The following is a 17,008-nucleotide window of genomic DNA, read 5'->3' on the forward strand; positions in this document are numbered from 1 at the left end:
TAACTAGGACGTCACAGAAAATGTATTTTGTCTTAAGGTAAAGACACCAGGAAAAAAGTAAAGAATACAGCTGAAGAAATAAAAGAAACTGCAAAAAACTCAAAGATAAAGGTATCAGTTTCAATTATATGTGTTATCAATGCTATCGCCAGTATGAATAATATGCTTTCCTCAAAAATGAACGGTTGAGCGAATGTGAGGGATATCATCCCTGGATGATGATAGGGATAATAGCTAATGATTAATAGTTTGGAAACTTAAAAACAGTTTGAAAAACATTTCAGATCTTAAAGCAGTCAATGTTGGACAGTTGAAGAAATTGTTACAAACAAGTGTAGGTAAGAATACATGTGATAGCAATATCTTTTAACCGAACTACATGGCATGGTGGAAAACACAAATCGACCCGAAAGGGTTAACCTAGAACGCTCGCATGATAGTCGCATATGATGAATATTTTTACATTAACTTTGCTAATCTGATAGAATCATCAGTCATCAAACATCTACTTTTGTCGAAATCCATATTTAGACACCGGAAATTTATTAGAAAAAAACCTACGAGCTTACATATATCAAATATTAAGTCACAAATCAGCATGTGATAATCGCTATCATGCACTTTTCAGAAAATCTAGACAAAGCTGGCAGAGCCATCCAAAATCTACTTCAATATGATCAGCGAAAAAGTGAGTACTTGCTACTTACTGATATTATCCTACACAGTTTAAAATGTGCTGCTCCCTATAGAGATGACGAAGTAGAAATATATTATCTTAAAGGTTATCACTACAATCTGCATAAGTATACTTTGTTAAGTATAGAAGAATGAGAAAGAGATTCAGGAGAAACAGAATATTGCTTTGCAGGAAACGCATGCAGTATTGTTTTTTGGCAAGAAAGCATGCATCACGAGATAACTATACGCCATGGCGTGCTTGCTTACTGGCTGTTCAGTACAACTTTTGCTAAGCTAGGTTATCAGAGCAACACAAACAGTTAAAAGCTTGTTCAATGTCATTCAATCAGTATCGCTGTTACCAATTTTATTGCCTACACTACCATAATTAACAGATCAAGATTTTTCATAATCTAGGTATTTAAGAAAAAATCCACATGTATCGTATAATTTTTCGTTACTACGCATGGTAAAACTGCAGCATTTGGAAATTTTTATTTGCCGATTTTCGTTACTCTGGATCGAGTTTACCAGGTTTTGAACATCCAGTTCCAAGCGATTTTCTCAAATTTGGCGTAAACTGCAGTATAACTTAATTCCATTATATAAATTTCAGGGTTGCACAGCAGGAACAGGCAAGGAACACCACAACCATACCGAGGTGAGAATATGCCCATTATGTTTAATTCAGAAGGCATGGCTATAAATAATTTTCATTATATTTCTGACTTGGAAAAAAATGTGTTTGAATACGGTAGGATATTAAATTAACTTATTGAAGAAAATGTTTTGCTTGCTATCAGTGTTGCGAAACATATAATTACTTAATAATTCACTTTTTGCATTTGTACCACACAATCCTGGCGAAAGGAGATGTAAGCGAGCATTTTATATATTCTGGAATTTTTTTTAAAACCTTCAGCTGATCTCATAAAACGTAAGCTGACCGCATGCACCGCAAAAGTGAAAATAAGGGATCAAACTAACATTAGACCAAATTTTTCTAAGTTAGATCTCTTCATCAAGTTTTATCTCATTCATGATCAAAAACACTGTCACATTCGTTAACTTCATATTTCAGGCTACCCCCAGCAGGGCTATGGAGGATACCCCCAACAACAACCATCCCCATATCAAGCAACCGGTCAATGTTCCGGTCAATGTAGCAACCTTTGTGCTCCGGCATGCAGAGACCCATGCTGTCGTTTCCCTCCAAGTTTGGGCGGATATAATTCACTCCCGTCCAAGCTCGTGGTTCCTACCAACAAGGCTTGGTTAACGCTTACCCGCCAAATACTCAACTTGGTGGCGGTCAAGCGAACTATCAACCTCAAATGCAAGTTGGTGGCCAGCAGTGTGGTGCGCAATGCTCGGCCCAGTCTTGCGCGCCGTCGTGCAGTCCGTCATGCTGTGCGCAAAGAGGTCAAATCGTACCTCCTGGTCAAGCTAATGCTGGATGTCCCATGTCTTGTTTGAGTAATTGTTCGGCAGCTTGTCACGCTCGTTGTTGTGTGCCTGGGAAGAAAAAATGAATGAAAAAAGATTAACAGAAATATTCAAAACCATACATGAATCTTCTACCGAAAGAAATACCTTGCGGGTTACCTACTCTCACAAGGAAATTTGTGGTTTATGTTAGCCTCATAGGTATAAAATTGTAGAGTAGGACTAGAAGGCAATCATATATATGTTGTAAAAATGTGGTGGAAAGTCAACCCAAAATGAGTAAGGCACTTACAAGGTAACATTATGTAGTATCTACTTTTTGTGAGCTTCGAGTTATCCAAAAACGATTGTATAAAAAGCTGTTTGTGTTGATTTTTTATGCGCTGGCACTAGCTTTATCAAAAGTTTTGACTGGTGGGTCTTTACATCCGTCCAGTCAAAAAGCCTGTTTTGCACAGCGTTTGCAAGTAAATCTCTTTGTTGAAATTTGTTAAATCTTTGGGAGATTTCTTATTGTGCCTATTGCCTATTTGATAATAGTCATGACTTCGGTATCGCGCACAGTCATACTCGGTACTAACTTCGCACACTCATATTAACGCGCACAGTCATACCAAATCATAGCATTTTGTTTTTAAGTAATTATTCGGCACATTAAGTTCAGGCACCTACGAGTTAAGCAGACAGGGCTATTTTTGCAGGCTGAAAAGTTCGTCACCTTGTAGAAATAAAATTTTCGCGCGCTTAAGCGCAGCTATGTAAGTCATCGCCATAGAAATCAAGACAGCCTTCTGAAACTGTGGATAATTTACTGAAATGCACCATTATCTGATGTCATCAGATGATGGTGCATGTCATCAGATAATGGACTGATGTCTTCTTTTAATAAAGCGTTCGGCGCTAGTGAAATGCAAGGGGTGCATGCTGTGCCAGAGCCTGAACGACGATCGTTAAGATTATTCTTCGGGTCTTGATTAAATAGGATCAAAAGTCATCATGTTCCTTTCAGAGCGCGTAGATAAATAATATTTGCCTCAAAAATATTTGCAGAAAAATAAATGAATGTAATAATGATGGTATATAATGGGCTAGGAACTTAGGAAATCCTATATTGGACTTTCAACCTAAGACTTCTAACCTTTATTTTGTAGTTTTACACTGCGTGTGTGATTAGAGATTGCAGTTCAATAATCCAACTGTTGTGAAATACGTTCTCTGCGGGCCTGGTGTCTAAACCAGGCGGCTGGTATAATCTACATGCAATAACAACTTTAACACTACAACTCACAGTACAAGTGATTTAGCTACTGGCAAAAAAGATAATTTTATATTGCTGAAGAGGGATCGCCCTTCTCTCACATCATAAGGCGACTGCAACGACAGTAAACTTTATTATTTAAACGCTGATTAACCCTCGGTTCCCCTTCGTGTCCCGAGTTAACACAAAGAAGCACGTAGCGCACACGATACTATATATTTGAATTTTGAATCTAGAAAAGAACTGAACTAGAAGATAGTGTATATATCCTTATGTACAAAAGTAATCACCAGTGTTATTTTGAAAAATAAGCAAGTGAACGAATTGCGTCAGAAGCGAGCTCATCCGAAACTCTTTCCTTCAAGAGAGGATGACGTGACTTTTGTTTTTAAACAACAACCTGCATTATCGACACGGAAGGACGAACACGATTCGATCGAGTATTAGCTTCTTTTCGACGGAACGCGGCACTCTCACAGGTAAGCGAAATGATATATTTTATTAGCGTTAAACGATTGGTAAGGTGATATTGGTAAGTTTATTCGTAATCGCTTCGCTTGCTTGATAATAATCTAGTTGTACTAATATTCAAGGTGTGATAGTCCTAAGATTACTTGTGGGACACGGGATTGAAAACACAGTATATACAAAGAGTGATACAGATTGTAATTTACAGAAAAAAGATAATTGGATGTGAAGCATACAATGTTATATTTCATTATCGATAATATATGGTTACCGTATATGTTAACATAGTGAACATAAAATATTACGGAATTCAGCGCTCTAGGTAGTACCTGCTTGTTTAGAAGTAAGATCGACAGGCCATTCCCATGCACAAATGCAGAAATTTAGTAAGTCAGGAATCTGCGCACTTTGTTGGAATAATTGCCATAAATGCTGGTTATAATCAATATCTCTGGTAAAAATTATAGAAAAAAACTTCGAAACAAAGTTTGAATCAGCATCAATGCACCCAAAACATTTTGTTCGCTTACGCGATGTGTTTTAGAAGGAAATGTCACAGTTCAAAATGAACAATGATAATTTATTGTAAAAAATGCTTCTTCTTAACCATCGAAATTATGTTCACGAATCCTGCAGACCTTGCTCGCACAATGTAATAAAAGAACAAGCATAGCACGCATCCTTTTCTTTTCTTTCTACAAATGATTTGTGTAAGCCAGGTTTACATACGGTTCTGTCTATGTGTAAGCCAGGTTTTGTCTTTGTGTAAGCCAGGTTTTACATACGGTTCTGTCTATCTTTGTTTTAAGTTCAAGGTTCAAGTTCATCTGTTAATAATTATTATAGTGCATTTGGACACCGAGTGTTTCTTTACTCAGAGCAGCAGCATCACAATTAACATTAGTGTGAATCAATTTTCATTGCTTTTCAGGATGAAGACAACGCCGGCAATAATTCTTCTTCCTCTCCTGTTTGCATTTGCTCTCAGTGAGACAGGTATACTTATTCCCCTTATTTCAATTGATAATATACCAAGCATGAATAAATTTGTCACGTGCGTGAATTTGCTTTCTAAATTCTAATACAGATTCCTTTCTTGCCTAGAGTTGACCAATACGCAAAAAACAATAGTGAATTTTATAAACTCAAGGGATAGTAGTGCTGTAGCAGTAAAAAGAAGATGGAAAGGAAAAATGTATTCAAGTGAGTTCAAGAAATATGAAACTAGAAATGAATCAACTGAAATCCTTTTGAACGTATATTTATTTGCGTGAACAATATTTTCATCGGAAGACCACACACAAATCTCACAAATCACACAAATCAGGATCACATCCTAGCGAACATCACAATTGCGTAGTGTTTTTCTTAATAAATAAAGCACACCATCACTTAAACGCATTTTATATAATTAGATCAGAATAGGTCAGAAAATGCACAGAATAAGTTCCAGAAATCCATAACTTTTAAAATTTTCCACCGTATCGAGTACAAACAAACCTATTCACAGCGCAGATTTTACCGCACGAAGTAAGTAGGGTTTCTGATATCGGCTGATTCTCACCTGTTTGTCTTGGTTTCATGATGTAATATAGAACTTCGCAAAGACGAAAGTCCTCCACCCACAAACAACCAATTAGCTCCCAACCAAAATGATGGAACAACACCCGCACCTGGAGGTGCCACACAAGCCGCTGGAGGAGGCCCCACAGGGGGAGCAACTGGTCCTACGGGACAACCATTCCAGTCACAACCGTATGGCCAAGCATCTCCCTATGGTATGCAACAAGGATTTGGACAACAGCCAGGCTTTGGTCAGTATGGTCAGCGCCCAGGTTTTGGCCAGCAGCCAGGTTTTGGTCAACATCCAGGTTATGGTCAGCAGCCAGGTTTTGGTCAACATCCAGGTTTTGGTCAGCAGCCAGGTTTTGGTCAACGTCCAGGTTTTGGTCAGCAGCCAGGTTTTGGTCAACGACCAGGTTTCGGTCACCAACCAGGCTTCGGCCAAATGCCTGGTGGACACAAAGGAAAAGGTCCAGCCGCAGGCGGCCCACCTCCCGCACAGGGCGGTGCTGGTGGGGGTTGTGGTACAGCCACTGTATGCGGATCGTTCAGTATAAGCAAAGAAGATCCCGCCAGTGTTATCGCTCCACCACCAAGAATGGTCATGAACCCAATGCAGCAGCAACCATGCATGCCACAAATGCAAGCCGGTTGTGGGGGAATGCAGCAGCCAATGATGCAACCAATGATGCCGATGCAGCAACCAATGTGTCCACGATTTTGCAACAAGAGATGTATGGTTAGCTGCCCGCGTGCGTGTTGCACCAAATCCGCTGTGAAGCCAGAATCAGGTGACGACTCGCATAACAAGCATGTGAAATGCCCAGGAGTGTGCGCTGTGTACTGCGCGCCCGAATGTCCGCACAATTGCTGCGGGCCAGGGGGTGCACGTCGATCTGCCATACCGCAGGCATTCCATGCTAGTGAACTCTCGCCCCCCGCGTTATATAAGCTCGAGCAAGAAGCCGGAGATTTGAAACGGCACTAAGACAATCGAGTTAGTGGATAAGTCAACATCGGACTTTTTTATGTGTAAATTAGCGGATAATAAAGTAGGGGAGACAGGTCTGATGTCATTAGAGGGCGTTTATTAAATATACCTGGTGTTGTCACCGAGGCAAATGAGTTTTTGGCTCGCTAAGTTAAATTTCGAGTGCAATCCATTAAATTGGTTTCCAGTAGAGTCTATACAAATTGTCAGAGCATTGTCAATCATCAAACCAATGATTTTTATATTAGCCAGTATTCTCGAGCGTTCAGTGATTGTCTTTGGTACCGACCCAGGGTATATATCATGATGAATGTCGTTCTAAATTCTGGCATTTTTTTTCTTACATAGGCTCTCACTAAGTTATGAAAATGCCAGAATACCGTGCGACAACGATGACGCCAGAATGGACGGACATACTAGGAGTGCGATGCAAGTGTAACGAAATTACTACTCATGAAAGCGTTCCTAGAATTCTCGTCCTATAATATTCTATTCTTAGAATATTAATCTTAAAGAAATTCAAAGCAGTACATATTAATTTTTATAAATATAAGTTTAAAATGGAGAAAAAGCTAATCAGATACCTGTATTGGGCTAAAACATGAACGATGCCCAGGTACATGGCAACTGACATTTGATTGGATTATTCGCACTGAGGAAACAATAAGCGTAAAATGTACAATGTGTTCATTGCTTAACTGATTTTGTATCATTTACTAAACTGTAAATAACTTTATTACACGATTCATGTGATTTTGATGTCTGTAAATATACTCTCTGACTAAATTCCTCGCTTGAAAGCTAATAAAGCGGTTGGGGATTAGAGCCAAAGGATCACTTGAACATTCGCCAAGTTAAATAGTATAGAAGTACATTAATTTCAATCAACAATGGCTTTTTAGCTTTAAAACTATTTTCCTACTTTCTACGATTCAAGCTGTGCACACTTGGTTATATACTGAACATTTGCTATCAATTTTGTGACTATATAGATCGGTTTGGATTTTCCGTTAATATACACATGCATTAGTGTTGGGTTAATAAAGCCGCGGATAATATGCTTAATATACCAAAAGAATATGGCTGGAAATGTGACGGAAAAGGAGAAAAAAGGAGTCTGAGTGCGTTTTGTATGCCTTTGTGTATATTACTTGACCATTTTATGGCTGTTTTGTGCCTTTTCATTCCTTTAATGTATTTTTTCTTTCAACTTTTCCCGCCTTTTCCCGCCTTTTATAGCTTTATAGTACGAATGATCTCGTGATTTAGTACTTCCGACAGTTTCAATTCACAGAAGTATTGTTCCATTATTGTATTACTGGCAACATGTTCTCAGTTGACAATTTTGTGATAGTATAAAAAAACTATTCTAGCTTCTTAGCACTTAAGCCATGAAGGCATGGAAATTCGGGAAACGTTCAGGAATTATATATCATATATATAAGAAGAACATCAATATTTGTCTTTGAGCAAGATGTTCCCGGCTTTGTTTACATACCACTCGTGGATGAAAAAACGCATAGCTAGTAGCTCTTATCTTTCAGCAACCTAGCAACCATATAGTTTATCCCCGACTTAACAACTGTCAACTGCGTAAGTATATAGAAATAGTGCACTGAAAAGCACACTTTACTGTACCTATATATATATAACGCCAGTCAAGCTGCCATGGAAAGCGCCAGTTATACATGAAAAAAAACTCGCCATGTTCAAGGATGTATTCTCAGATTAACTATATTTGATGTGCAGAACAACAGTAGTGCATGCTATAAATAGTAAATCGCATTTTAACTGGTATAACATGTCTTGAGAGCAATCAAAACACACGCGCAGCTTTGACTGTTTTTTTACATTCTGTTATCTCAACCTAACGCCGATATACATATAACTAGCTACTTTAGAGTTTCGTCCTCTCACAACGCCGAACTTACAAAAATTTGCTATACACATGCTTGTCAAGAAATTGGTTTAACTTGACATTAAACAGCATTATGTCCGCATTCCTATACACGAGCGCGCAAATCAGAACTCAGCAGTAATGAATGAGATACGCACATCTAAGCTAATAAAAAGTGGATCGATTCAATCGATCTGGCGCAAATCCAGAACGCTGCCAGACCGATCATTGACCTTGCAGTTGGGTTCACTTTTATGTTTGTATAAAAACGCATGTTTTGCCGCGGTGGATTCTCCGTAACTAGTTCCGCGCATTCGTGTGTATTTCGGGCCTAAACCTCGCACGAGGTTAAGGTTTAGGAAGTAAGAAGTAATTAAGGACAAAAGACCACTCGACTCATCAACGGACAAGCACTTGAACTTGTTTAGGCAAGACAAATGTTAAGTCAATAAAGCGTATTGGCAGGCTTCCACGTGTGTTCGAGATTTAAAAGTGCGCAATAGATGCGTAGCGTTGTTGTGAATGGTCACTGAAAGTACTCAAAATAATACGAAAGTCAGAGCAGTTTAAAGCAAAGACAATTAATTGAATCAAGGTAAGTCAAGGTATTCTCTATATTGCAAACTGACCATGGAACCTTTTGAGAAAATATGCAGATAACTTATTGATTAAAGCTTACACTGGGAGCATAAATTTGTTACTGCACTTTTGTACCAGTTATGGCATATTAAACTTCATAGAAACTTTGATAACTTTCTTTGCCTTTTTGGAGAACATCTATAATTCGTCAACTAGCGAGAGGATTCTAGGAAACGATTATAGCCAGCTTAATTAATAACTGTACAGAAGTAAGAACGGTGCATACGTGCTATTTGATATCAAGGCTACAAGAGATAAGTTATTATATTATTAAACGGTTACAGAACAATACGGATGTATTAAAAGATATAATAACATTTCATTATTCGGATGACAATCAAGACCGCCGAAACTAAAACAAAACATAAGTTTAAAACTCATGTACGCACTTTGTTGAACTGGGTATTTCGTTGTACACAAGCTTTAAAACTCACAAACGTCTTGAACATTTGCTGCATGCGTAAAAACATTTGCCTATAGCCTATAACTATTACCGTAAAAACAGTTGTGTCATCTAGGGGCTAGGCGTACGTAGAATAATCAAATTAAACCTTTTTAGACGTTTTAAGTTAAAGGATATTATAAGAAATAGGTCTGGGAACATTTGCCACAAAGGCGATGGTTTGTTTTTATTAAAACTAAGACGAAGTCCCATAGTCTGGTTAACACATTAACGCGAAGCTATGTAAACATGCAGATCCCCTTGCGGGGTTATTACCCACATAATTATCCATGCCAATTGTAACAATTAGAATCTTATCTGGCTTTGAAAGTGCTTATGACAATATATTTAAAACAACTGTTTACAAAATAAATTTCTGAAGACAACCAAATCTGTTGAAAACGTTCAGATGAAAATAATCATGTTTAATCATATAGAAAATCATATAGGCAATATCTGACTCCTAATATATTTTACATGATTGATAAATTCTGCATCTCTTCTTACTCTTAAATTTTATTCCAGCTTTTTCATGCCACAGTGATTTAGACTTTTTTTACAAATTTCGCCTGTGTTCTAAAAGCTCACTCAAACTCAAGCCTATATTGGGTGGGAAATCTCAATCTTCTCATAACGTTTCCATCGAGGAAATTTCACTCGAATAAGAGCTTGATTCAATCTTTGCATTGATTAAGAAAATATTTTCTCACTTATCAGTACTGAAAACAAAATTCATATGCCGTCACACTCAAAGAGTGTGAGTTTGAGTGCATGGGCTTTAGGCCAATAAAAAACTCCAACTTTAGCTTTTAACTTTTGGTTGTAACTGTCATTGTTTAAGGTAAGAGACGCGCCATCGTTTAAGGGGTGCAAGCGCAGTAAAAGATCCAATCGTGAGTGTCCACGAGTGACATTTTACCATTCATGCATGTCGCCATTGATGTTTCTGTTATGATGTTATCCAATATACCTCTTGTAGGATAGCGTATCTAAGATTGTCAATGAGCCAGAAAATAGTGGACAGTGTAAACAAAAAGCGCGCAATGCCTTGTGGATTATATTGTCTATTTAAAACTACATAATACCTACCGGCTTGGATTTGCCATTCAATATCTCTAAATCTCGTTATCTCGTTGAACTATTGTGTTTGTGACTGATTGAAAAAAAAACCTGAACCGCTGATAGCAGTACGGTCTAATCAAACCCGCTTATTAAGCTGTGTAATAATAATATAGGGCTGTTCTATGTTGTTACTCTGATCTATATGTCTTGTGGGTATACGAGAAAAACTTTTTTTCAGTTTTAATTCAGCTCATTCAGGCATAGTGTAAAAAATCGATTTACCCTTCGTATCAGAAAATGCAAACATGCATTTATTTATAAAAGGAAATTAGTATAACATTTGGTCGCTAGCTATTGCACCAATTGTTGTCCGTATACGTAATTTTCTCAAGACTGTGGTCTATATTTACTGTAACCAGTCATATTTTGTCCACTCTCGGCTAAAATTTTACGTATACTCAGATAACTGTCGATTTCATCATTCATTTTATCACCAGTTGTGTTTTACTGAAATTCTGAAATATAAGTCACCAACCTCATGCAGGGGTCTCTCTCAGTACTCGCAGTAGGAAGAATATTGTTTACAAATAACAAATGGTTTCCTTACTGGTTCCTTCCTATTACATCCAGCGTAGACGATATTAAAAACTTTAGCAAGCGAAAACAGTAAAAGTTGAAAAAGAGAACGTGTTTTTATCAAACTACAATATGGATTCAATCGCTATATTGCGGCATTTCTGTTTCGTCTAATGCTAGAATTTGTTTGTTCTTTAAACCCAAAGGTCTTGACTTTTCGACGTCTTTATATATAAGGAATTATTTGATCGATGGATGCCAAATGCAGGGAAAGATAACATTTCGCCCAGCAGTCTGTTCCTTGGTTTGAATTAATTGAGTGTAAAAACTGCTCGATGACGCAAACTCTGGCTATTGCCTATTTTCTATGACATTCACATGCTGGGCTACGTGCGTCATTTCAACGAAAAAAATGGCAATCAGGAAATCACAGCATGTACCAACCCGAAATAGATGTCGCATTTACATATAATCTCGCAGTCGGAATGATCATTTTGAAATCAATCGCCCAAATTATGTCGCCGGCGATTACTATTGTGAATTGTGCTTGTGGGTAATCTAGAAGAAAGATTATGTCGGTGACGGTATAAACCCGCGTGTAACCTAATATGTTACCTGCGTGCGCTGCGTGGGTAGAATATTGACTGCAAATGACGAGTTTTTGTGAAGTTTTGATTTTCATGTGTAGTCTATCTAATCCCCACGCTTTTTTGAAGAAAACTAGTTACATGTGCTAATTTTGCGCTTTGCGCTTTGCGCTTTGCGTACGGCGTACGTTTTCACAATATTATACCGGCAGGGTCTGTCATCTATATATCGCGCGCCGCGATAACATTTTGTTATTCCAGCATGCTGCAAGCAGTCTTTCATAAATAGCCAATATAAATTATGCGCGATTAAGCCCAGCTTCTCGAATACATGCCATGCTGGGCCGCAATGTGCTTTTTGCTTTAATTAAAAAGTAAAGGAAGATCAAGGATGATCGATTAAATCACATGGTGCAGAGTATTGTTCTCAGGTATTTAAGAGTGTAGCTTTTGGAAAGTACCCAAATAACTAATAGCGCATTCTCCACATGCTTGGCTTTGACCTTGGTGTGCGCGTTTCAATAAGAAGTCAACATTTGTCGATTTTTCTTGTTATAGTTATATCATTCTGCCGCTTGTAAGTTTGTACAGTTGTTCTGTCCCCGATTCTCGAAGCAACCCGATGTCACTGCTGACTGCACTGAAAGTCTCATTTGCGTGATTGTCTACACGCGACTTTTCTACGCCGCAATTGGATTAGTTCGAGGATAAAGATAAATCTAAGATCTAATCGCTCTTTGCCGTAGTTAAGCATTTCCCGAAAAAATAGAGCATTGATTAATATCATTAAAGCGCGCATGTGTACGTTCTGCTTTTCAATACCAATACAACCGTCTGAAATTATCCCTTTCTCTTTCTCTTCTGATATCAAGTCATAAGAGTTTAAAGATTTAGCCACAGGTGAAGTCCTAGCATTTATTTTTATCCTATTGGCAAGGAAACAACAGTTTGGGGCCGAATTTGAAACCTTACACAAAGCTTCATGCCGCGGGTTCATTAATCCAACCACAATACTACGCGGTAAATTATAATTAGATGCAATTACTCGCAGCGATGAGCTTTGTGCGGGGACTGGAACTATGAGCCGAAGCTCATGCAAATGAACTCAAACAAAGAACTTAGGCAATTAACAATAATTTCGTCCCGAGTTTTTACGGGTATTATATGGTTGCAGACGCGAAGTCAAGATATGTAAAATGACTTTGGGTGTTCAACTAAACTAGCCTCAAAATAGGTGTACTATTAGAGAAGCGTCTATAATTCCGGACTTTCAGATAAGAAAACAAGTCGTATAGTACGTGTTGCATGGTGACTCAAATCAGTGAAAATCACATTTTGCATGAGTCACATCCATTTATTCAGTATTACTAGACAGGAACCATGCATACTCACCTAGCGGATGTAAAGACAAAATTTAGCTAAGTAATAACATACGACTATCTCTATCGTAATAAACGAGTTTACTTAATTCATGAGTTATCTACATGCATGCAGCTTATATGTCGAAGGTTGCGACAAGTATTCTAGTTAAGACGTTTACATTGTTTTGAAAAAAAAAATTGGTGGACAAAATCGTTGCTGTTTTTCAGCAACGCTGAAGCCGTAGGGGCCCAAGATTTAATACCGTAAAATGCCAAAGATATAGAGAGATGGAATGAAAAACGAAATAGTGCTGGCATAATTGCGATGTAAATTCAAATTGCTTCACCAAAATATTTTTGGCGCCAGTTCAATCACAACAGGAATTATACGACACATTTCCTCGGACGTGATGACTTCTGTCGTCACAAATGAGCTCACTCAATTTGAAAGTAATCCACAATTTTCGGAAGGCTGCAACAGGTATTCTCGTTAAGAAGTTTACATAGTTTAGCAAAAAATATTCCTTTATTATTTTAATATACGCTAATTGAATGTTGACGGTCGAGCTGAGGATGCATGATGTTAGGTTTATTCCAAGCTGGGGGTATATCAATTTAATATAAAACAGCGATTTTAACGAGACCAGGGTAAATAACAAGAGTAATATAGATTGAGGACATCCATGCAATAGCGGTTATGATGATGAAGTCAACAGCCTATAATTTTAAATGGTAAGGCGTCATGAATTTATCGAGTTATTATGCAGACGTTGAAGCAATTTTGAGCCATTTGAAAATATATTTCTGTATTTCCAGTTTGTTAATCAATGAGTGGCTTTTTATGGCACGCTTGTCAATGCCTATTTTATTCGCACCGACTTCCCGCCGCAGGCAGCGAACACATTCATAGCTATAATAATCTCTTTGTATCAAAATACTTCGTTATATATAATTTGGGGTTTTAACCAAGTATACCAACTTAGTTTGCAGGCTTTTATATAGAAATGTTAGTCGAATTGAATTTTTAGCTAAAAACGAAAACAAGTTCTTTATTAACTCGTGCTGCATGTATGCGCTAACTAGCCTAATCGCACCTCTATTTGGTTTAGCGAAGCGATGGGCAAATTTCAAGCATCCATTCTGTTACGGTTGGTCGTTCTTTGGGCAAATGTGATCTCAGCATCTCAAACCGAAGGTATGTGTACATCATACGTTGCAAAATATCCCCATTCCTGAATGGGAAAGATCTATCGCACTCCTTTCAGCTTGATATTATATATGATCCAGGTGATAAAAAGAAACATATATATAGTGTTATCGTTTAGTTTTTTAGGATTTTCGTACGTTGGTTTGTCGTCGTTATTTTGCGGTGAACCGCAGGGATTAAATTTTAACGTTGACGACCAGATTACATTAATATATATGTATATATTGGCCCGTTTACACTATACTGGATTGCTTCCGGAGTAATTAGGTCAAATTTTTAAATTTAGGCAATTTCTAAATTAGCGACAGTAAACCGCGTTGTATTGCGAGAACCGAAGCGTCGGAGCCTTGGTGAATTTTCGAAATTTGAGAGTAAAATCTCGAGAGTCGTAAATACCCATTTTCGCACGTGCTATTGCACGAAATGGATTTTGAGCGGCGTTTAATTGCTAGCGAGCGGCTCACGCGAGGCGCAGAGGAAATTCTCTACTCGCAATTCCAAATTACTAGTGTGAAACTTGAAGAACTGCGAGAAACTTAATCGCGAAGCTGATTTAGAGACCTAACATTTCTACTTGTAAAGAAAATTTGCGAGAACGGAAAATCCCTTAAGCCCAGCATATTCAAGACTTTATTGAAAAAGATGAACATTCCAATGCATTCTTAGATAAATAGTTATAACATGTAGCTAACTGCATGCTAATGTATCTAAAACACAAGCAAATTTGACCTTTAGTCGGCTTGTAATCAATCAAAAAGTATAGAAAAAGATAAAAAAAGCTTACCGCAGTTACACGGTGTGTCGGTTACAATTCCACTTCCGAAAATACTCAAGCACGCTAAATGACAATTTAAACGAACAAACCTCCCCTCAAGTAAAGCACCGGTATTATCATGTCGTTTTCATGCGGCGCATCTTTCCTGCAAGATCTTGTGCCGCTCAGGTACCGGCTTTTCAAAAAGCAGTTTAATGGGTGTTATTTTATGGCTTTTCAAAACCTTGCAATTGCATGTTGCGTATGTCGAATTAGGTTTTTAAAACATTTTTCTACGTGAATGGAAACTTCATTATTCTCAAGAAAAAAATGCTATGCCTAACTACATAAGTAAAAACAGCGTAATCAGATTTGATCTCCAAATGTTCTTGCAAAATAAGCATTAAAGCAACCAGCACGTCCCATATAATGAACGAAAATCGTGAAAGTAAAAACAAATGACAAATGACAGATGATGACTGTAGAATTTGACCCCAAAAACATCTTGGCAAACAAATTAAGAATCGCTCCTGCGGAACATGTTGCTTTTCCATTAATACTGTCAACATGTGTTTTTTTGTATGACAAAAAACCCACATGAAAGTCGATACGCAATTCCGACGGCAATTAACGAGTAGTGCGGAAGCGTGGCGCTGGTGTCTAACATTACGATCTGGTATAATCAGCGAGATATTCGCTTTATTACTTCAATCTGCTTGTGTATAGATAGTCAAGCTACATTCTCTCACTCAACACCTTTCAGGAGGTATAACGCATGCGTCCTCGAGTGGGGGAGGGCTGGTTGTCTTACGTCAAGCACGTGCTGATATATCATTTTGCGTGTTACGACTTTAGACGGGGTGAAAAAGTTAAAGCAATTTGGAATTTTCTGCGTAGTGCGCGGGTTACGATAATGCGTTACAAAAACATCCAAAATTGCAGCCAATTGCAAGTGAATAGCTGATCTATTCATTTTTAGCCATTATAATTAGTGAAAAATAAATGTTATTGAAAGTTTGCTAAATGCTATCGCAACGAGCAGCAGACAAATTTGTTCCAGCTGGAGAACATGCATGTTGATCTCTCACAGCCACAATTCAATGTTTGTTGACTTAAAAAAATACAATGCAACACGCATTGTCTGCAAACGATGAAATATAGACCTTTTGCATCATTGACTACTTTTCTGTCTATGCAAGAGAGCGTAGTGAAATTAGTAGAAATGCAAAGTCTGATTGCGAGTTGTAAAATTCGGAAAATATAGCCTTCCAACGTTTACAAATTTGCATACATTTTTACTACAAACGGAAATTGTTACCATTTTTGCCCGAATATGACCAAATCTTTGGCAACCAAATGCAACCAAACTTTGCACTTCTACTAATTTTAGTACGCTCTTTTCATCTGTGGTGATTTGATTGCATTCATTTGCATAGGTTAAAAAGTAGTCTATAATGCAAAAGGTCAATTGACGCAGCGAAGTATAGAATATTGAGAGCTTCGTATCGTATAAAATTGTATTCAACACAGTTATAGCAATTGTATTTTACGCAGTTTTTGTCCCCTTTTTGTTAAAATTAGACTTGCGAAATGTGCCAATTAATGTTTTACTAGCAAGTTTTAGTATAGCCAGAGAGACACTAATTTAGTCATTTTATTACAAAATGTACTAATGTGTGAGGGACTTACGAGATATTAGTGAGCTTGGTTGGCACGAGTAACGTTAAAAGACAGGGTCAAGGATTATGATTGGTGAAAAACAAAAACTTTCTTCCGGTCAACGTACAGGTTGACCGAAACTTGAGCTCGTCACTTGCTTAAGCTATTTAATATTCTTTATCGGCCTCAAATTTACTCCGTAAACTCAAATTTAAAATTACGTTTGTTACTTTAGGTAATCTATAGTTCAAAATGTCTTTAGAATGTGATCACAATTTGGGTATGGCCTCGCGTGACATAAAGACGAACAGATATCTGCTTCTACGTTTGATGGTTCTTATAAGCCAAAACAAGCACGTTTTGGAGGAAATTCGGCATGGTGCGTCGCATCGCGAAATGGTTCTGGGGCCTTTCTCGAGG

The 17,008-nt window shown here is 37.8% G+C and overlaps 1 protein-coding gene and 2 long non-coding RNA genes across 3 annotated transcripts; all 3 read left to right on the forward strand.

Annotated features, from left to right (window-relative positions):
* The first annotated feature begins 96 nt into the window (after nt 1-96).
* LOC114524256 lies at nt 97-1,913 on the forward strand. The gene is made up of 5 exons (XR_003687088.1): nt 97-111; nt 285-338; nt 629-688; nt 1,295-1,339; nt 1,760-1,913. It is a non-coding gene; the product is annotated as an uncharacterized LOC114524256 (long non-coding RNA).
* A 1,867-nt stretch (nt 1,914-3,780) lies between these two features.
* On the forward strand, nt 3,781-7,297 carry LOC114524255 (glutenin, high molecular weight subunit PW212-like). Its single transcript, XM_028545401.1, has 5 exons — nt 3,781-3,861; nt 4,782-4,846; nt 4,955-5,053; nt 5,446-6,204; nt 6,753-7,297. The coding sequence occupies exons 2-5, from the start codon at nt 4,783-4,785 to the stop codon at nt 6,761-6,763; spliced, it is 933 nt and encodes a 310-aa protein (XP_028401202.1). The 5' UTR covers nt 3,781-3,861; nt 4,782; the 3' UTR covers nt 6,764-7,297.
* A 1,299-nt stretch (nt 7,298-8,596) lies between these two features.
* LOC114524228 lies at nt 8,597-16,901 on the forward strand. The gene is made up of 3 exons (XR_003687085.1): nt 8,597-8,896; nt 14,078-14,163; nt 16,851-16,901. It is a non-coding gene; the product is annotated as an uncharacterized LOC114524228 (long non-coding RNA).
* The last annotated feature ends 107 nt before the right edge of the window (nt 16,902-17,008 follow it).

The sequence above is a fragment of the Dendronephthya gigantea genome, unplaced genomic scaffold (genome assembly GCF_004324835.1).
Source record: "Dendronephthya gigantea isolate DGI-Jeju-01 unplaced genomic scaffold, DenGig_1.0 000030F, whole genome shotgun sequence".
NCBI classification, from domain to species: Eukaryota; Metazoa; Cnidaria; class Anthozoa; order Malacalcyonacea; family Nephtheidae; genus Dendronephthya; species Dendronephthya gigantea.

Coding starts and splice junctions, on each gene's coding strand:
- LOC114524255 (XM_028545401.1), top strand. CDS start 4,783: ATGAAGACAACGCCGGCAATAATTCTTCTTCCTCTCCTGTTTGCATTT. Junction 4,847..4,954: donor ATTTGCTCTCAGTGAGACAG/GTATACTTATTC, acceptor TTTCTTGCCTAG/AGTTGACCAATACGCAAAAA. Junction 5,054..5,445: donor GAAAGGAAAAATGTATTCAA/GTGAGTTCAAGA, acceptor GATGTAATATAG/AACTTCGCAAAGACGAAAGT.